Source organism: Poecilia reticulata, chromosome 2, assembly GCF_904066995.2.
Source record: "Poecilia reticulata chromosome 2, P_reticulata-male-v2, whole genome shotgun sequence".
NCBI lineage: Eukaryota > Metazoa > Chordata > Actinopteri > Cyprinodontiformes > Poeciliidae > Poecilia > Poecilia reticulata.
Genome location: NC_088831.1, coordinates 5,359,692 through 5,381,275, shown reverse-complemented (window position 1 = coordinate 5,381,275; position 21,584 = coordinate 5,359,692). Strand labels below are relative to the sequence as shown.

Genomic DNA, 21,584 nt, shown 5'->3' with positions numbered 1-21,584 from the left:
GAAATTACTTCATGTTACTTTAAGTTGGAAACAACAATTGGTAATAAGGCAAAATGACAAATGAGGTTATTTATTAACATTAATCTATAGCAGCTTTTACCAGATTCTTAAATGCTTCGTTGGTCAGATCTCTGGCTTTACTTTTGGTTTGATGAGATTATTCACAGAAACACAACAACTTAAGTAGAATTTAGATCAAACTTATCCATTGTTTATCCATAAACAAACTCCAAATTGCCTCCAAATAGCTAGTAGACGATGTTCTTCTTCGCGTACAGATCCAAATAATCTGTAATAGAGCTATATCAAAGCTCTAATTGTGCAATGCAGCCGATATTAGTCTTAAAACCTGAACTTCAAAGGAAGCCATCATTTAATCTTGGCCAAAGTAATATTAACCACAGTATTTTAGAAAACCCCTTGATCTCAGGAGCTAAATGTGCTACTGTCCCGACCAACAGTAGTGGCTTGGTATTGATGTTTCAACATGTTTACATGATGGATGTGAGTCTTTGGCCATGTGTCCAGAAGCACATTACCCTGGCCACTGCCTTTCTATGCAACTCTGCTTGATTCTCTAAAGAGAAATTTGAAACATGTGAATATCTCTTAGCAGATTTTCTTCCAGGATTCCTCTGTATTATGGGTCCATCCATCTTCCAATCAACTGTGGCCAGCTTCTCTGAATTTCAGGGGTCTCCATCCTCCCCCCCCATCCTCCACGGCTGACATCCTTAGATGCTCCAACGTGCTTGAATCCATATGGCTAATTTACCTCCTTAGCAGGAAGTCAGGCTTCACAAAGCTCCGCTGGTGACCTAATTGTCTGATTACAACGCGCTGGTGCAGATAAATGTGTGAAGCTGTAAGCCACCAGCAGCCGAGACTCAAAATTTGAAAACTGAACCGAGCTTGACCAAGAACTGGATCTGCGTCCATCACTTTCAGCTCTATCCGCTCATTCAATCCGCATTACTGTGTATGTCTGCCTTCACTGCATCAACCTATTGCACATTTCACTGTCATGATAAATCAGAGACTATAATTCATACTTCACAAACACTCCACGCAGACTTTGCCATATATGGCACTTTAATGTCGATGCTAATGTCACGGATCACCTTATGCGTACACTTTGTTCTCTTCATACTTTAAAAACTAGTTTAGCACTATATATCTTTTTTGATTTTGAATTTAATGTTTATTTGCTTATTGCACCATTATTCTGAGAGTAACATAATTTCAATTTTGTGTATGGCAGTAAAATAAAATAAAAGTTCTGCAACTCTCACTGAAAAACTGAAAAATATTCCTACAAATATGAATTCTTCCAGTCTGGCATTGTTTTGTTTTTTCCCCACCTGTATCTTCATGACGGACAACACCAAGAAAAGGACCGGCGGTGTTGTTTTTTTAAAAAATAAAGTAACTTTTAATGACCTATGATACTTACATTTATTTCAAACTCCAATAAGTGTTCAAAATATAGGCAATAAATATGTATATCTCATTTGCTTTACATTTTTTTAACATGTATTTGAAAAAAAAATTATTATTTTTGATTATTTAGAGGAAATGCTGACAAAGCATGACATTGCTCAGAGCACACAGCATAGAATTAGACTGAACAAATCTACGCTAATGGGTCGGACACAGTCACAAAGACGTGATCTAGAATTTTTTCAACATCAGGACCGATACAGATATTAATATCAGATTGATGCGTCTCTACTTCTCAATGTTTTGTATCCGTTTGCTTCCCCTTTACCATGTAAAATCCCAATAAAACACATTGGTGCCTGTTTTTGTGACGTGATGAAACGTTAAAAAAAGCTTTAGGGGTGTCAATTCACAAGGCACAGTATCTGCTCTGATACAGAAGCTTCCAACGGCAGACCGCACTGCAATTACAAGTTTATTTTTGAAAACCTGCTTAACCATAAAGCGCCCATAAATAGGTCTTAAATAACCGGGTGTCGGATGTCTGCAACCCCGTGGATCGCTGCCACCAGTTGCCACTACTAATTGCTCCTGACTACATTCCCCATAATTCCTCGGCTTCCTGTGAATTACTTTTTTTTTTCATGCTGAGACTTTGGGCAGGATGAGGTAAAAGGTTCCAAAACATCTTCACTAGACGAGCTCCAACCACATGAGGAGAAAGAAGGAGGTCGTCCGGGCTGATAATTGGGACATTTTGGTAACAGAGACTTGTAATGGAACGAGTTCGGTTCCAGCAGAGTTAAGATTTTCCTTCTGGAGAAACCAGCAGGGACGGAAAAACAGAGGAGAAGGAAGGCCTCCTCTCAGCAGAACAGGAGACATTCCCTCCTGTTTAATTTTAGAAGATTTTGGAAGAAAAATCAAAGCTGCTGGTGTGAACAAGAAGCAAATGAAACAATGGTCTTCAGTCTTATTTTCTATGTGAGTATAAAAGAACTTTTGTGGCCTTGAACAGACTAGAAGTTTATACTTTCTATCTCTCTCATGACTTACTAAATGTAGGATTTCCAGATAAAGGACGTTTCAATCCAAATGTGAGAGGAATGACTTACAGTGGTCGATGCGGCTGGCTTCTCGAACATCCTCTTCAGGCTGTCCAGCTGAATATCAAACCTCTCCACCCTCTTCGCCACCTGCAGGTCCTCCCTGAGTGCCGGCTCGTCTGATGTCACTACCTGCGGCCCGGCGGGAGCGCAGGAAACGAAGCCTGAGGTCGCGCTCACCACCTCCTCTCCATTTCCTGATTGAATTTCCATTGTTGTAGGGGACACTGGACACCTCGCCGCTTTTTCCCTGCAGAGTGCTGCCGCGTAAGGTGAAGCAGGAGGAGAAGGCAGATGTTGCAGGGAGTCCTTCTCCATACGAGAGGCTTCTTTGGGATTGACCGGGCGTTCCGAGAGGTTGTAGGAGGGAGGAGGAGAAAGGAAAAAAAAAAAGAAGTTCTCCCCCCCCTTTACTCCTGTGCCCTGTAATTACTCACGCACATGAAGGCCTATGTAAGCTCACATGTGGGTTTAGGAAAGCATGTTGAGGTACGAGCAACGGGCCGAAGCGGTGACGACAGGCCAGCTGAAAAAGCCCATTTTAGATTTAGGCATCTTTAGTTAGTTCACTGGAGTTTTTCTTTTTAGGGGTAACCGATGTAAAAGGTAAACAAAATTGCAGCGTTTTTGAAGTTATTTTTGATAAAAAAATATAAAAAAAAAATAAAATACATACATTAATTCCCTTCCCCTTCAGAAATAAGTGGAACTCAATACGCTGAGTTCATTAAAACAAATTCTCAATAACTTGTAACCTAGCAACGTGTTCGACGGCTGTAGTAAGAAAAACTAAAATTACGAGTAAGTCATAACATTATGGAAATAAAGTCATCTGAGAATAAGGTTGAAAAGAATTACCAGAACAAAGTTGCACAAGAGCAAAGTTGACTAGTAATACGGCTTTGTGGTAGATACAGTAGATGGCAGCTCAGCTTACAGAGATAAATAAATGTTGCAATGAACCAAAAGTCAAATTATAGAAGATGTTTTAATAAAACACCAGGAAAAGAGAAAGTAGCTTCTACATTTACGTAGAAACTGTGAGATTAGTCGTGCACCATGTATCAATCTCAGCAGGATTCCAGGAAAGTGACTTCTTCCTCACCCGTTCCTTATTAAACAGGAAAGTGATTTAGTTCTGAACAAATCAAGGCGAGGCCCTACAGCTTTAATCTGTTTGGCCTGCAGCAGGGATTGTCCGTTTTCCTCCAGGCGTTCCAGCTCTTCCCGCAGCGTTTTCCCGTAATGGGGGCTCGGCCAGAAGTGAGAAATTAACACGTCGACTTGGTTTCCTGCATGACTCGGAGATAGGGTGTCTCATCCTGTCACGGTCAACGAGTGAATCTGTGCAAATCAGGGCGAGTCTAAATACAATGCTCGGTGAGTGAGGCGCACCGAGAGACTGACAGGAGGAAGAAGACGGGGGGGGGAGGAAGGGGGGAATCAGGAGATACCTTAGGGATAAGACCGGTTGGAACCAGTGGAGTTGCTAACTGGCAAATTCACACTTCAATTTAAGATTAAAAAAAATGTTTTAAATGATTGAAGGGGAAATAAAGAGCAAACCAAAGTATTTGCCCCTGAGCCCCATAGCAGCCTCTCCATAATCTCTCATTTTAATCTCTGTAGAGGAATTCTGAACTGTTTGAATTCTTTCGTATTGGAGTGTTATTCATAACTCGATGAATTAGAATATTACTGAAAAGCCCATTTATTTCTGGAACTTTATCACTAAGTGAAACTAATTATATAGATTAATTACACACAGATGGATGTTTGAAAGCCTATTTTTTTTTCCAGTTAATTATGATGATTTCCCACTTGCTGCTAATAAAAAACATAACATTTAAAATTAGATTACTACAAGAAACCAATAAAAAAAAATTAATACAGAACAGTGGGCTTAGTTTATTAATTCTTTTAAGGATGATTTTCAAAAGGTACTTTTAACGAGCCTCATCAGAACACATTAAAATTTATTAACTATTACTATAGAGCGTGGACATCCTGTCTTAGGTCACTAAAACCTTCATTTTGTGTTTTAACGCTGTAGACTTCATGATGACATTATCTTTTCAGAGAGCAGAGGTTTACTATAAATTGACCATATGATTAAGCATCATACTGCCACCACCATGTTTGCCTCTTAGTATGATGGTCATATTCTCAACGAATAGATTTTTCCCTCCTTTTAATAAATAAAAATCATCATTTCAAAACTACATTCATGCCAAATGTGCAAGTAAGAAAGGCAAAAGCAGGAGAAATCTTGTAACATGGTTTCTCACAGGGTGGGGAAGAATGGAAAGATGAAGCTTTCCAAATCCAATCTTAGGGAATGAGTGGTCATGATATATACCTCTGATAGCAATTTGGAGAAGCTGGAGGACACCGTATCACTGCATTCACAGCAGCCAAAGATGCATTATTCAGAGAGGGCCACAAGTTTGTGTCACTTTCAGCTGGATCCTGTTTCCAACGAGGCCACTCGCCTTACTGCAGTGACTCACATACCAAGAAGATGTACATTATGTCCACTCAGGCCAGTTTTTTTTTCTTCCTATTTCTGTCATTTCTTTTTACTCTAATTATTTATATTCCATCTAGCGAATACGGTAGGCTTAAAGAGAAAACCGGCTCTCAAAGACCTGAGCCGACGGAATACTAAAGGTTTTCTGTGATGTGCATGTCGATTTGCTGTTTAGCGAAAGCAGCGGGTGGACATTGTTCAAAGTGAAGTGCAGGATGAATTAGGCATGAGAGCCAACAGAAAGAACTGCAAACCGGAGTCCAGACAAGCTGTTATTTTATGCCAGAAGACAAGAAACGGTGCTGTAAAGATTTAAGACCGCTTTTATTAGGTGAACAGCGGTAGGTTCTTGTTATGTTCCAGTCCCTATTTGAATTTCTCACCATGTCTGACCGAGCATGAATTTCATGAGAATGCACGGCAGAGTCTTGTAAAGTTACTTGTCTTATAAACCAAAATTTTGTACTGCTGCTGTTCAACAGTACAAGATGATCGGCTTAACTTTTATTTAGTTTTTTGATAATATAATAGTTTTTGGTGGCATCTTAAAACGTAGCAAGTGTATCAATGACTGACGTTATACTCTGATTTTGTCATTTTATGAAACAAATACATGAAAACAAAGGAGTTTTTTTAATAAGTAAGTAGTTGAGTAAGACTGTTGCAGTCAGTAACACAACTCTAGATGTATTTCAGGCACTGCACACATAGAGACGAGTGCGGTGCATTTTTGTCAACAAGTAGGGGGAAAAAATGCAGCGCGATATGCAGCATTACAGAAAACAATGTAGTTGCTATGCCGGGCCTATCGGTGGCGCTGTAACACTGACAAAGGACGACACAGAAAACACAATTTTGAGATGCATTTGAAATTGATACATTCATTTACAGAGTGATATTCTCTATTTTTATTTGTAACAAACCAGTTCCAAAATAAGTCTGGCTCAAATCTACAGGTTCAATTTAAAGAACCAGAGTGTTTAGAAACAGAGATCATTGCACCAGTTTAATAACACCAGAATTAAGACTGACCTGAAGTTGGCAGCTAAGGATAAAGTGAGTGAAGAAGACAAGAGAGCAGGGAAAGTAATGTTCTTTGAGATGAAAGCAGGTTGTAGGGGACAGATCTTTATTGAACATATGCCAGAAGCTTCCTTAGCTAATACTTGTCAATATTGAGTTGTCAATCGTCTTCCCAATACACTTGGCAGGAATTAAGCTCCTCCAGAGAATCAATACTACAGGCAGTGCTGCTGAAAAGCACAACTGGATCTCCATTTACCCTGCCCGATTCCTCTACTTATGGTGTTAGCTACATGTTAGCAGATCTGCTGCTCGCTGGAAATATCCACAATTATTTGCTGATGAAAGCATTTCAATTTCAATAACTTCATCTCAATTTTCTTTCTAGAAACTCCGTTTTGGGAAACACTGAATGAAAGCCCATAGTTTTCTGCAGGTTTGCTATTCTTCCTGCTTATGGTACCTTCCCTTTCACTAAATCAAATAGTTACGTGCAATGTCTCATTTTCCAGAGAGGAGAGGGCTTCGGGTGCATTATGGTGGAACCAAAGTCCAGTGTTAGTCCATGCTGTGCAGTGAAAGGTTAGCTAATTACCTCAGGTGAGGAACTTGAGATTATTGTTCCCTCCTTTACAACCTGGAAATTAATCCTAATGTAACACATAAACAATGATGCGCATTCACTCTGTAATGCATGAGCGTGACTGAGCTGCACACATGATGAAAGTGTGGCTGTGATGATGCAAGTCAGATAATAAAAACTTGTCTTTGACGTTTAATTGCTCTGTCGCAAGAATGAGTTTGATCTGTTCGGCAAAGAACAATGTAATGTTTGAAGACAGCTGGTTGTGCGAAATTCTACTTAGGGGTATCAGAGTTTGCAGGTTATTTGTAAAAATAAGGACTGTTGGCGTATAGCCCAAAACGCACCGAGGTTTGGCGCTGCAAAGTGCAACACGTCCTAATCACTCTCGAGGCAGACAGAGATGGTGAAGATCAGATTACAGGAACTCCACTCCAGTTACTGAGCTTTTTTATTTCCTGCCTCAGTTTCATTACAGAGCAGCAGACCATCTGATAAGTTCCAAGAACTGCGTGGCACTAGATCAGCAGACTGCAGCACCAGCAATACGGCTGGAAGCTTCCAGGACCAGGGATTCAAACTTGTTTCAAAGTTGAGGGACTTCGCGGAGCGTGCTGTGGAAGCCGCGACATCAAACGGGCCATCGTAGGCCGGCTGGTGTAATTAGAAGCTTTGCCTGCGGCGCTCTTTAAACGGGCCAGACAGACGGAGAGGCCATCTGCTGTACTGACCAGTTCTCAACCTCATCTTCTGCCTCCTCTCCATGAAAAAAAAAACAAGTTCCCAACTCTTAGTCACATTCGCTGCAACCGACAGCCAACCTTTACACTCCGTTATGCTATTTTACATTTAGTACTGAGCAGAAGTGGGAAGAAATTGTACTCAAGTAACAGCAGCTCTACTTCTATATCCTACTGAAGTAAATAAAAGGTTTTTTTCCCCCCATTTAACTAGTTATTACTCACCTCTGGAGGGAATGAAACTGAATGCTGTAGCTTTGACCTAAACCTCAATATGGGGTAGTTTGGTTCTGCATGATGAGCACAAGCTTGTTATAAAGGACAACTGTGCCCTCTAGTGTTCAGTTGCCAGAAGCGCAGAAGAGACTAACAGTAAACAGATACTTGCATACACTAGAAGAAGAAGAAAAAAAATATATATATTTTTTTACATAACATCAAATTAACATGTGGATGTGGCACAACTTTCCTCCAGCTGAACAGAAGCAAAACTGAAATTATTATCTTTGGATCCAAAGAGGAACAATCTAGAGTCAGCACACAGCTTCAGTTGTTCCAGCTGGAAACGAGAGATCAGGTCTGAAATCTGGGCGTAATGATGAACCTGAACCTTCAGAGCCACATAAAGACTGTTACAAAGTCAGCCTTCTATTGCCTGAAAAACATCTCCAGGATTAAACGGTGCTTTGTCCCAGCAAGATCTAGAGAAACTCATCCATGAGTTTCACAGGTTTTAGTTTCACCGCCTTCACAGGTCTGCCTAAAAACATCTGTTGCAGTTGATCCAGAACGCTGTCTTTTAGGTTTTCACTAAAACCAAAAAGACAGAGCACATCACACCACTTCTAAAATCCTTACACTGAGAGAATAGACTTTAAAATCCTGTTGTTACTTTATAAATCACTGAATGGTTTAGCACCACAATACATTACAGATCTGCTGTTGTTGCATCAACCTTCCAGAACCTCTCAGGTCTTCTGGTTCTGTTCTGCTTTGCATCCCCAGAACCAGAACCAAACAGGGAGAAGCAGCATTCAGCTTCTATGTACCACAAATCTGGAGCAAACTTCCAGAAAACAGCTGAAACAGAGCTATAAGGCAATACAATAGCTAATTCTTTCCATCTTACCTTTCATTTTGTTGTATTTTTTCCTTCCTTCATTTTTATTTATATATTTTTGATGTGTAAGTCAAAATGTGAAAAGTTCCAGTTTGTGTAACAGTGTGCAGCTCCTTTCTAAATCCAATGTCAAGATAAAATTTGAAATTTTGAAAATAATTTCAAGCAAGATCCACATTTTCTCTTAGATAGAACATCTTTGGTTTCGGGAGCAAAGAGAACAACGAATCATTGAACAAAACGCACAATCACACGTCCATAGAGCAAATTTATCTCTGTAATGCATCTAATTTAGTCACATGAAGTTCACTGATTTTTTACCCTCTGGTGATATACAAGTCCTGCTCCATTACAGAAAAGAGTCCGGATCATTAAGCTTTGTTTTTCTGTTTTCCGAGCAGAGGGAGCTCCGTGCGTCTAACTTTATCTTCCTCTCTATCAGACATGCGTGCACTAATCTGTGGCTGATGCTGCAGTGAGGCAGCTGAGCCATTCGTTCGGGTCCCAGAGGTATCAATTACACCCAGCCAGACAGCAGAACCAGACAGGAGCTGGGAATTAATGATGGCTTCATGACTCAGGCTGGAGGAGAAACACACTGTGGAAAAGACACAATCTCTGAGCGACAACTCCCCCTGGTGGACGCTGGTCAAACTGGACTGATTTTTCTTTTTTTAATAAAGTGCTTTTAGAGTTAGGTAAAGTCATGTATTTATGTCCATGAAAATAAACAATAATAGTAATTTTAACCTGACCAAACAACCAAATTAAACAGCTGAACTCCCTTAAAAAGCACAAAAATAACAAAATAGTCTTAGTGACTTAGAAAAAGACGAACACGAACAGAACCCAGAGCAGTTGCTATCATAAAATCTAACAATAAATTCTTAATTTATGGCTCAAATTCTAAATATGCTTCATGAAACCTGTAAAATAACAAGACCAGGATCATTTCAGGTTTGTGTCTGGCCACTTCTCCCACCAATTTCTTACATAATTCATTCATTACTACATTTTATGGACGCTGATGAGGTGACAAAAAATAACATTTGGATGGAGGGGGGGAATTGAAAGAGCTCATGTTCATTAGAAGAATCCATTTCCTGCACAAAAACGCATCGTTGCACATCTACTGATTGAGTTGAAAGGTTTTATCAATGACAAAATGTGAAAACCAGTTTAAAAGTAAAACCTTTTGAACGATTTGGGGGTTGTTTTCTAAAAAAGTCAAAGTTCAAAACGAGGCACATTGTCCCTAGTTTCATCTCAACTGACCAGAGCATCTTCTTCCATGTTCTCTCTTTTATACCAATCGCCACATTTAAGTTTCCTGGCAACAGATTCTCCTACCTGAGGCGTGGATCTCTGCAGCTCCTCCAGAGTCTGTCAGGTTAGACGGTCGGCCTCGTCTTCGTCCATCTCCATAGATCTGTGAAGGACATATTTAGTTTAGACGCTGACGCACTTTTAATGTTCTTATTTGTAAAAAGGACAAAAGAAGAAGAAATTACTGCGTCCTTATACACAATCTGTTGATCTATCAGAATTCCCAGTGAATAACATTGCAAACATTTTTTCAGGTGCTGTATATACTACAATAGCTTCTTACTACAAAAAAAAAAAAAAAAGCACCAAACCTTCATGTTAGAGCCACATCACAGCCCCCTCCTCCCTCAGACTCCTTTAGCTGCCTCCCTCCTCCATCTAGCCCCCCCGGATGCCCCTCCCCCCATCGCTCGTTGCCATGGAAGCTGATTGGAAGGATCGCTCCGTCTCCCCTGCACATCGGTGCCGGAGACGAGCAGGACAATCCAGAGACCAAACCCGACAGGATTCAGCCGTTCACACCGAAAAAACTGTTGGACTCTGAATGAATTTGATATATCATTTATATTTTATACTCGTCTCAACACGCAGACGCAACATAACAAGAACAGTTTCATCTCCTCAACAAGACCTAATTTGCTCATTTTCATTTTAAAATGGATACCCTTATTTCTGGGCTTTATTTAAAATCAAAATATGTCCATATTTTTTAAATCTTTTTTTAAATAAGGTTGTAAAACTATATTTGTAAAACCATTTCCTCAGAGTCTGCACTTCGCTTAAATGCAAACAGAAAAAGAAACGGCGTGTTCACAGCACACAAACTCAAGGCTGCGCCACTTTAATGAGAGGACATAACATTCCGGGTCCGGCATCGCTATGGCAACAATATGTGTGGGGGCTGAGCGGCTAATCATATCATTTTTGTTGACATTGTTGACTACGTGGATGTTAGTCACAGCGTTTACATTGACTTCAGATTGGACAATTAATCTGTTGTAAACACAAACGCAAAATAGAGATCAATTCTGGAAAGTAAGGAAAAGGTCACAGATTTAAAAAAAATGTTTTACTCTGATGGTGAAATATGGCGTTGTAGGTATCATGCTGTGGGATACTTTCCAATCTCTAAAAAAAAAGCTACAACTTATTGCAACTATAGTCGTAATCATCTCCTATTAAAACAGTAATCACTTAGTTTGCTATAATTTGATATACTAATTAACCCTCTGTGGTTTCTTTGCTTTGTGTTTCAACTGTGGAGAAAAAAAAAATATTTTGATCCTCAAAATCATAATAATAAATATATTGATATTTTTTCCCAATGTACACAATAGTCATATTTTTTTAAAAACAGTTCATTAAATGCCTGTTAAAGAGATAAAAGGCTGCAAGAAATAAAAAAAATATATTCACATTTTATACTATTTGCATTAACAAAACCAAAGGAATGAAAAAATAATAAGTGAAAAAGTCCAACAGATTTGATCTGGGTTTCTGTAGGTTCACCATTTCAAATGTAAAACATTTTAAGACATTATAGATAAAATTTAAGATCTTTATCTCTACAGAATTGTGCAAACTTTGTCCAGTTCATTGCTGATAAATTTGCACCTTTGATAGACACAAAAAAACTTAGCTAGTTAACTAGCTAGCAAGCCAGGTAACCTCAACCGACTAGTCATGTAATGAGTGCGACTCAAACTTTTGGCCTGACAGAAAAATCTGATGAGAAAAGAAAAAATATATAGAATATATGAAATTAAATAGTCTTTTTTGTCAGATTTTCCTTCTACTTCTTTAGTAATGCTGGATTCTGGATATTTTTCTGGCCAAAGCAACATGATTGAGTTTCTCCAGATACGGCTAGAGATGCACCGATCCAATATTAATATCTGTATCGGCAATATTCAGCATTGCTTTTCTGAATCTGATGTGATACTGGCCGACACTAAACCTGAGATATCGTATCGGAAATGAAAAAAGTGGATCGGTGCATCACTAGACATAACCCGTTTCCTCTTATTTTTTTGGTTCTTGCCATTGATTTGAGATTCAACGCAACAAGAAGAGTGATCGGACAAATAAAGCCCATCGCATTTGCATTCTAAAAACTATTTCTCTTATTTCCCCTCCTTGCCTCACTGAGCATACACAGACTCTTGCGCGTGCACTACTTCATTGTACGATCTCGGCGAGCTTGCTTCACCTCTGTCAGGCTCGAGCGCTTCCAGCGGCAGCGAGCTAACAAGTCTTTGTGAGGAGCGAGGGAGAGGAAGAGGGGAAGGAGGGGTTGCGGAGCAGGAGAGAATCAGACGGCGAGGGAGCTGACAGCGCCAGCACAGAATGAGGGTGCAGCGGGAGCAGGCATAAGACAGAAACGGAGGCGGCACAATAGTGCGAGGTGCTGCTGGAAAAGAGAGAAATAAGGAAGAGCACGCATCATGGCAGCGCTCACTGCATCGTCACGGCACATGGGAAATTCTGGCCGCCGCTGCTGAACATTGCGTGATGCAGAGGAGAGAGTCAGGAGGACCTCCGGGAAACCAGAAGCAAGAGACGGAAACAGGTCAGTGAAGACGGTCAGAGCAGCGGGGAGCCGGACCATCTCGGCCTCCGGGAGGTTCTCTTACGTCACATGGTGGCACTGACTTCCATTTGTCAATGAGGAAAATCTCATGTCAGTGTTTGGGATGAGGACATGAATGGGGAGTGGGAGGCTGTGCGTGCATGCGGGCATTAGAAAGTAACGGCGCTCGCTCGCTCGCTCAACGAAGGATTTGGGGGATAAAACCGGCGCATGGATGGGGATGGAAGGTTTTAAGCATACAACACTGATTGCCGATTTATCTACAACACCATCGTGCCCTTTCGTTTTCTTGTGCCGAAACGGAAAACGAGAATCGCGGGGACTTTTGCACTGATAAAGAAAATTGTATAACACTGTAGGAGGCGAGACAAAGCCGGTCCAAGAGGAAAACCTTGGCTCATCATTCAGCCCTGCTGCATGTGATGTAATCCTCAACCAGCCCAATGTCTCTGCTGAATAACTTCTTCTGATTGGAAATAAAAACAAACAAAAAGTTGACAAGGGTTCCCCTAAAGAGGCCACAACAACTAATTGTATCTAGAACTGCTGTTTCATTGCTCATCAACATAGAATAGGATGACATCTGGTTTGCCCAAATCTAGACAAGATCATTTCATCTTTGACATGACTTGTTTTCTATTTGCAAGGCATCACAAAAAGGCAAGGTCACCCAAGAACACTCAACGTCTATTAGTGGAAGATCCATTTATATAGTCAGTACATGAATAAACTCTGTTCTTCCGTAACTTCAACATATTTCACTGAGATTTTAAGTGATAGACCAACAGAAAGTAGAATGTTAAATTGAAGTAGAAGAGCTAGTTTTCAGTACTATTCTGGTTCATTTGTGGATAGTGAGGTGGGGAAATAAGAGAAATAGTTTTTAGAATGCAAATGTGATGGCCATTATTTCTCTGATCACTTTTCTGGTATAAATCTGTGTTGGCTGCCTTAAAAGTAAAGTCAAAACGTTACATATTACCTTAAGCACAACATCCCTACAGTGAAACAAGGTAGTGGCTGCAACATGGTGTGTGGATCCTGCATCAAAAAGAGAATCAGCAATTAAATGTCAGTCTTTCAAACTTGGAAAGGTGTTAGAAGAACATGTTACAAGACTTGACTTGAATTTTTGAGGTCGGTTCTGACAAAAATAATAACCATGGGGAAATGTATACAAATATACTTTCTCTGCAATTATCCGAACTTTCCCACAACAAAATCTGGAAAAAAGTTGAATGGGTTATGAATATATTCGCAGGCGCTGTATGGACATCATTCTGTCATGCTTAATTCAGAACATTTACCTTGCTAATTACTTTTGTTGGGCTGGTAGTTAAGACAAAGTTTGTTTATGTTTTGGAAACTCCAAAATTTAGATGCAGAAGCATCACATGGCACATCTATATGTCACTACGGGTTTGAATTCACAGTTATACAACAGGAAAACAAAAAGGTGTTTTATTTAGACTGGATTATGGTGCATTTCCTTTTCCTTAATTTTGAAATGTCGAAATACTTCAAATGCGAGTCAGAAGGCCAGGAAGTCGTTGTGCTGGGTTAACAGGCTAACTACTATTAGCAAAACATGCCAATAACGATGCTACAGGTCAAACAAATATGCCTTTAAATGCTGAGCAAATTGTTCAGCAACCGAGGATGTACAGTATGTGCAAATAAACATGTTAGAGCTGCAACTCTCAGAGCGTGGTAGCTACATTGTAGGGTGAGGGTTCTAGTCAAATTTATTAACTAGACTAAACAAAGCAAAATTTAGAGTTTTTATTGTCCAAAGCAACAAATTGTATGCTTTTTGAAAATAATGTTGTCAAATATTCAGCATTCGTAACCACATTAAGCTCTTTTGTAGCTTTATAACTGTCTCTTTTCACAGCTAACACTATGCTACATTTGCTAGCCTATTGCTACCTTTTGTTAACACTGAGTTGGTGGATTTTTGTGTCTCAAAAAAGCTGCCTTGTGACAAAGATGAATATATAAAGTTGTGGACTAAAACAAACAAACAAAAAAATTGAACAAAAGGACACAAAGTTGGTTTGCTACCATTTGCGAGCAACATGCTAGCTAGATGGGTAGCTTGTTGTTTGCAAAAAAATATGCTTCAATTTAAGCTAAAGGATAAACCAAATTATTCCAGTATTCTGTCTGAAAGCTTTCAACAAATTAAAAGGCTAAATCAGTTTTTGAAAAAAGTGGTGAAGTTTCCTCAATCTGCTTTATGTCGATGTGTCTGTGGCACAGGTGTGACCAGCGGGACCTGCTGCAGGATGAGCGGGATCCTGAAGAGAAAGCTTGAAGAGGAACCGTCCTCTTATTTGTCTCTGCAGGGCTCAGAAGATGACGAGGTTTCCTGCAGCGACAGCGGCAACAGCAGCGATAGTCTTAATAATTCTGTCCCCTCCGGGATTCTAGATCGTAAGATCTCACCAACAAACCTTTCTTGTTTTATTAACCTGATTGGTAATGGTTTTCAGAATTCAGGAGGCAAAGAGAATTACAATAGCCCTTCACAGCGCTTAGCTGCGGGCCTAATGAGCTTTAATGCTGCAGTACATCTGTACAATACTGTTAAGGGGGGAAATGCTACCTTGCTTTGTGCCAACAAACTTTGTTCATTTGGTAATTTGTCTGGCATATCATTCAAAGTATTTTAAGCTTCATCCATGGCTTCATAGAAAATGTTTTAGTATTTCTCCTATTAAAGATTTTCTGCTTTTTGCTGTTTTCGTCACACAAGCCATTTGAAAAGAAAGGTTAAGAAGCAGTTTCAAACACTTTGGGACTTTAGTAGACCACAGTAAGATTCATTAGGGACAAAAGGAGAATATCTATCTATACGCTATCTATACACAGACACTATAGATACAATATGTAGCGCATGTATGTGAAATACCCTTTACAAACATGTTTTGTGTCTCCTACACTGCTTCAGTTTTATCATTGGCTTGTGTCTCCCTCTTCTATGTCTCACCGTTAGCCTCTATCCAGAGGCAGTCAAAGCGACTGCGGGGACGTAATGTGCACTTTGAGAGCGTCACCGTGTACTATTTCAGCCGGCGCCAGGGCTTCACCAGCGTGCCGACGCAGGGTGGCAGCACCCTGGGGATGTCGCCTCGTCACAGCGGGGTGAAGCGCTTCACCCTCAGGGAGTTTGCCATGGAGCAGAAACGGAGCCATCGGAACATGCTGAGGGATCATCTCAAAGAGGAGAAACTCAACGCCATCAAACTCAAAGTCGGTGGAGCAACCCATCGCAAGGTTTCGAGTTTAAATACGTGTAACATTCTTGGTTCTGTCTCTTCAGCTAACCAAGAACGGCACGGTGTCCTCCATGGAAGCCGATACACTGACGCTTGACGACATCTCGGAGGACGACCTGGACGTGGACAACACGGAGGTGGACGACTACTTCTTCCTCCAGCCCCTCACCACCAGGAGGCGGCGCGCGCTCCTCCGTGCCTCTGGGGTCCGCCGCATCGATGTGGAGGAGAAGCACGAGCTGCGCGCCCTGAGGATGTCTAGAGAGGAGTGTGGGTGTCGCTGCCGGGGGATATGCGACCCAGAGACCTGTGCTTGCAGCCTGGCCGGCATTAAGTGCCAGGTAAATGGAAATGTGGTGAGGCACATCTATAATACTAAAGTTTTGTAATTGTCTGTCTGTGTACGAAAACACATCAAATATAAAATGACTTCTTAGTATCAGGAGGATTTATTTGTTCTTCACTAGGATTAATCACGATGCAATTACCTATGGATCTGTTATTTACAAGTTGGGAGAAAAAAAGTTATGCAAGGGATTAATTAAAGATGCCCAACACTTTCAGGCAGATTGGCCAGTAGGGGATGTAGCGACATAAAATATTTGAGTTGACAAAAACAGATATGGATAAAATTTGAACAATACTTTTAGGAAAACTAAGTATCCACTTTTTTTAATTTTCAATAAATAAGGGATTCATGAATAATAAATTGTCGTAACTGGAAAGTCCCAGTGAACAACTACAGAATGAAAATACATTTAAACAAAGATTAGCTTAAATGTTTCATAGATGCTAAGGCAAAATTTGGCTTAAGTGATCAATGTTTATTAAGTCAAGGACTTTTGTATGTCATGTTTTCATTATAACTGCAATGACAATACTTTTTTTTCTAAATACAAACTAAACTACTTCTTATCTGCCTTTGAGATTATTTTGTTAGCATTGTGTTCCGAGGGACTCGATAAAACAATGTATTTCTAGTTGGAAACTAACAATTCTTGTTACAAACTGAACTTTACCTTTTATGATTTCAAGGTTGTGTCTTGTAATAAGTGCACAGGTGTTAGCAAGACAAATTATCACACTGTATTTGAGACTCTTATTTTGAAGTAAGTAAGGAAGTAGTATTTGAGTGAATGCTGTGGTAAATTCACATTGCTCTTCAGACACCACTACTTTCTCTGCTACTTTTATGTAATTTTTGCAGCAATATTTTGGATTCTTGTCAGAAAATAAAATGAGTGACCTAAAAGATTTAAACTCGGTGGTGATAAGCTAACCGCTCACAGTTAGGATGCTAATATTAGCATCTGCTTCAAAGCTTCCCTTAATTGCAAAAGTTATTTCTGAGTTTTTTTTCAAGAGTCTGGACAAGTTTTAGTCACATGGAGTTACATATCTAAAATACTGATTAAACTTGAAATGGATAATTAAAACAGAGATCTTTTGAAGCTCAGCTTGAAGAGGATTTTTAAAGCATTTATAGGACTTTCAGTTATCTTAAAGGTCACCAAGGTCACAACAGAGATTTGTGGAACAGACTTTATGTAGATGATTAAAAAATTGTCCTACAAAATCAAGTGTCAACTGAATAAAAATCACTCAAAGCACGTTACGGTTTTTTTCTGTTTAAAAAGGATTAAAATGATCCTTTCCTTCAAAATTTCCTTCAGAATCGCCACAAATCTAAAACATTGGACAAATCAGGCAGATTTATAAACCAAGACTTATACATGGTCCTCTTTTAGTCATTTTGTTCACCGTAAAATGAATCACTATCATAGTAAAGCATAATGCCTAAATAGTCTAAATAGAAGAGAGTAGATGATGCTATATTGATCCCAATCATACAAAAACAAAAAAAGTTACAATCTCTAAAGGTGTTTTGCTTCTGGAAAAGATGACAAATGACGAGTATGTGCAAAATAGCAAATAAATGTACTTTTTTTCTCATATTTTTCAAATTTCCAAATCTTAGTGCAGACCCCTGAGGGTAGTTAGTATTTTTTTTAATTCTATTTTTTCATGGCTGGGTGTATCCATTAAACAATACAGGATGGGCGCATCATACGTGCATTTTCCAGTAGCGCTGCAGATGTGGTTCCAAATCATCCGCAGCAGATTCTGAACTTCTCCCTGACTCATGACTGGCTCTGATTGGCAGCTGCCTCTCCTGTGTGTGATGCTTGCCCTCCCCACTCCAGGTGGACCGCATGTCCTTCCCCTGCGGCTGCAGCAAGGACGGCTGCAGCAACAGCGCCGGGCGGCTGGAGTTCAACCCGGTCCGCGTGCGCACCCACTTCCTGCACACCATCATGAAGCTGGAGCTGGAGAAGAGCCGCGAGGAGCAGTACCAGCAGACGGAGCAGCAGCTTGTAACCAGTGGCAACGGTTACCACGGCAACACCACCTTGATCCAGCAGCAGCAGCAGCACAGCCCTCAGTCTCTGAAGATGAACAATCCCATCATGCATCTCCAGAGCACGGGTGACTCCGACTCGCATCTGGACGAGGACGAGGACGAGGAGGAGGAAGAGGAGGACGAAGATGACGATGAAGAGGAAGAGGACGAGGCTTACGACGAGGACGGCAGCAGCGTCTGCAGCGGGCTGTCGGACTGCAGCACGCACAGTCTAGAAACTCTCGACCCAGAGGACGCAGAGGAAGACGACGAGGACGAAGAGGAGGAGGAGGACGACGAAGAGGATGAGGAAGATGATGAAGAAGAGGACGAGGAGGAAGACTGGGACTGTTCGTTGCACGGACTGAATCCTCCCTTGTACTCCGTCCCCCTCCCCTCTGTTCTGAGTTACACCAACAGCCCCCTCGGCCTCAGCGGCCCGTTCCACGGCGGCCCCTCCTTGCAGCCCTACCAACTGGAAGGCTCGGCGAGCGAAACGCCAGCCTTCCTCGGCGACAACCTGAACGCTGCCGCACCCATGCTCCCCTCGGTCGAATCCGCGCTGGAGTCCGAAATGGGAGCCGAGCCGCAGAAGCGTTTCTCCAAGCTCGGTCCTGGCCTCCGCAAAAACCCAGACTGCGCTGACTCACAGGCAGAGCGAGAGACGATGTGTGGAGACGTCAGCCACACAACGGCCTCAGAGAACGCCTGATGAGGAAGGACCGACATAGATTGTTGGCGTTCTTTAGAAAGGAAGTGAAAACATGTCCCACCCACTCCCTTACAGATTTTGTTCAATTTTTACTTCTTTTTTTTTTTGTCGCACGTACACGCTTCAAAATCAAACTAATTAGTATCAATCCTGAGTAAATATAAAATGCAGTTCTCAATGATGACGTCATAGAAAGAAACTGTCCCATGAGTCACTAATCACTCTTAAACTTCGTTACCAAAATTACTCCAAAACACATCGGCACAAGCTGCGTTTCCATTACAAAGGTTCGCAAATCTTTGTCTCCATTTTGCTGATGTCAAAAAGACAAACTTCACAAACACATTGGCCGTGTTTTCATTAAACAAGAAATTAAATGAAAACCACATGTAAATAAGCTTGTTTACGCAATACGTCATGGCAGTGACAACTCCATGAGGTAAATGCATAATTCAGCTATGGCGCCAGATGGGCTGTCTGAAAAAAAACTAACTCAAATCATCCTCCTCCTAACACTTCCTGTCATTTTCTTCATGGTTTCTGCCAGTAGTAACATCCGGTTGGTGCTCAAGTGACTCGTGTGATTAGAAAAAAAGTGTTTCTGCTGCAGTTTTGAAAAATACATTTATTTCCATACGGCCGAAAAACCACAGCGCAAAAACTTTTTTTCAAAAACAGTTGGGGGGGTTTCCGAAATTTCCGTTTTTCCATTAAATACATTCTATTTTTGTATATTCAAATTGCACAATTTATAGTTAATGAAAATGCAGCTAATTTATTCAGGCAGTCACAGAACTTCTGGATACTGCAGCAGAGACTGGACATATGAACATTTAATTATACTCTTTTGTGGTAACAACAAAAATGACAATAGAAGATATTTAAAAACGTATTAAAGTATTTATTCTGTGATTAGATCTTAAGGTTATGACTTAATATCAAACATACCTATTATGAAACAGGCTGCATTTTGTACTTACTCAGGATATCTGATATCAATATTTCTTGGATGGTCTAAGACAGGAATGTCCAAAGTGTGGGCCCGGGGCCATTTTTGACCCTTGAAGTGATTTTGTTCGGCCCGTGACAACATGTCAACAACGGTAAAAATGATTTACGACACAAAACAATTGGAAAAATTGCTTTTTTTCTTTCAAAAAGACAACAGTCGGAAGCCTTATTACGTTTTGGATCTTTAAAGTCATACAAGTTTTGTAAAAACAAACAACCCCCCCAAAAAAATCTAACTATATTTTGCATTTTAGATTTAATGAATTTTGACACGCTAAAAATATCACCTGGTTTGTCAAAGATTTGGACATCACTGATCTAAGACATGCAAGTTTGACAAAATTAAAACAAAAAACAAAACCGATAAAAACGGTAAAGTAGCAAAGCCTTTTTCACAGCTCAGTACCTACAGACGTTTGCCGTATTGTTGATAAGTGCACTTTGAGGGACCCAGAATGCATTCATTTCGACCCAGAATGCACCAGGAGTTGAGTCAGTCTAGGTTGTCCTCAAACCCATTTAAGATTGTGTAATATGACAAACACGGAGAATAAAACAATAACACAGTGGTTAGGTCTGCTACTTTGTATTTGCACTCTATAGTTTGCCGTTCGGGCTCCGTTTTCGACGTGTTTGCTGCATGTTTTCCCGGTTGTGTCGGCATCTGTGACGAATCGGAAACCGGATTTCGAGGTGCTTGTATTGGTTCGGTATTTTCTGTTGTGCTACTGTTGCTGCCAATGTTTGTGCAGTGCTTCTCTGTATCGCATGTGTTTGGTTTACTGGAGATGTTCCTCGGTGTGCGCGTTCTGTACGATTAAAACATCTGTTGCGGGTGAAAAACACACCTTTATTGTAAAGACATACACCAGTCAATGACCCTGTTGAGAACTTCGCAGTGCTTTGCGAAAGTATTCGCACAAGTTGAACTTTTTCATATTTTGTCTCAGAAAAAGAATCTAAAGTCTTCACATCAAGCCACAGTAAAATACAGTACATTAAAGTTGTGGTGCAAAGGTGACAAAATATGAAAAGGGATCATATTATAAATACTTCTGGAAGGTACTATATCTTGAACCCATCATTAAAGTGTCCTCGTTTTCCAACGATATCGCGTTAATTTTTTTTAACTAATGTTCTTCTCTCCTAAAACCTATCCAAACTGGCTTTATTCAGCCATGTCCTTTGCTTACTTAAAATTTACTTGAAAACAGAATTAGCAGGGTGAATTTTAGGGTCATTGTATTTATAAAATTAATTTAAAGGTTTTTTTTTCTTGTAGGTGTTTGGCTCATCAGAATTTTGAACAGTGGACCACCTCTTAGCCCAACATGTCTCAAATGTATAAAGGTGATGAAAACTTCAGGTCAAATATGATAATTCAAGTAAAACCAAATGTTTGTCACCGATCATACTTTAGCTTTGTGATTAGGCACAACAATTAGCAAATCCCAGTTTGCAACTAGACAGCCACTTGAACAACTATTTCCAAGTTTATACTTTCAAAAAATTAAGACAAAAGGGACACGAGACAGTTTAGGACTATACTTATTCCAATGCTCAACATCTTCTTTTGCTTGTTAGCATGCTAGCATCCTTCTGTAGACGTAGCTTAGACTAGTCAGGTTTCTGCTGTAAATTATGACGTGTTTGAGCAAGGTGTTTAAGCAAAGTTTATATCACGCTAACTTTTGCATGTTTACCAACAACAAGGTATACAT

General features: G+C 40.3%; 2 protein-coding genes across 4 annotated transcripts in view; one reads left to right on the top strand and one right to left on the bottom strand.

The window, feature by feature from the left end:
* Positions 1-21,584, bottom strand: part of xirp2a (xin actin binding repeat containing 2a) — an 82,951-nt gene that overhangs the window by 60,182 nt on the left and 1,185 nt on the right. Inside the window, exons 4-5 of one of the 2 annotated variants that reach the window (XM_081615691.1) lie at positions 13,441-13,499; positions 9,893-9,971 (exon numbers count right to left, since the gene is read on the bottom strand). Coding sequence is in view for 1 of the 2 variants with exons in the window: in XM_008425151.3 (XP_008423373.2) it covers positions 2,556-2,864 (309 nt within the window). In the remaining variant the exon portion in view is untranslated. Of the gene's footprint in view, positions 1-2,555; positions 2,891-9,892; positions 9,972-13,440; positions 13,500-21,584 lie in introns of those variants that run through there. The other variant, XM_008425151.3, reaches the window with a different exon arrangement.
* Positions 11,973-20,972, top strand: LOC103474282 (cysteine/serine-rich nuclear protein 3-like). 2 transcript variants are annotated; one of them, XM_008425120.3, is made up of 5 exons: positions 11,973-12,437; positions 14,721-14,894; positions 15,457-15,713; positions 15,784-16,095; positions 17,944-20,972. In XM_008425120.3, the coding sequence occupies exons 1-5, from the start codon at positions 12,380-12,382 to the stop codon at positions 18,850-18,852; spliced, it is 1,710 nt and encodes a 569-aa protein (XP_008423342.2). In that variant the 5' UTR covers positions 11,973-12,379; the 3' UTR covers positions 18,853-20,972. The 2 variants fall into 2 exon arrangements, with proteins under 2 accessions (XP_008423342.2, XP_008423347.2); XM_008425125.3 differs by having other exon boundaries at positions 11,974-12,437; positions 15,784-16,080.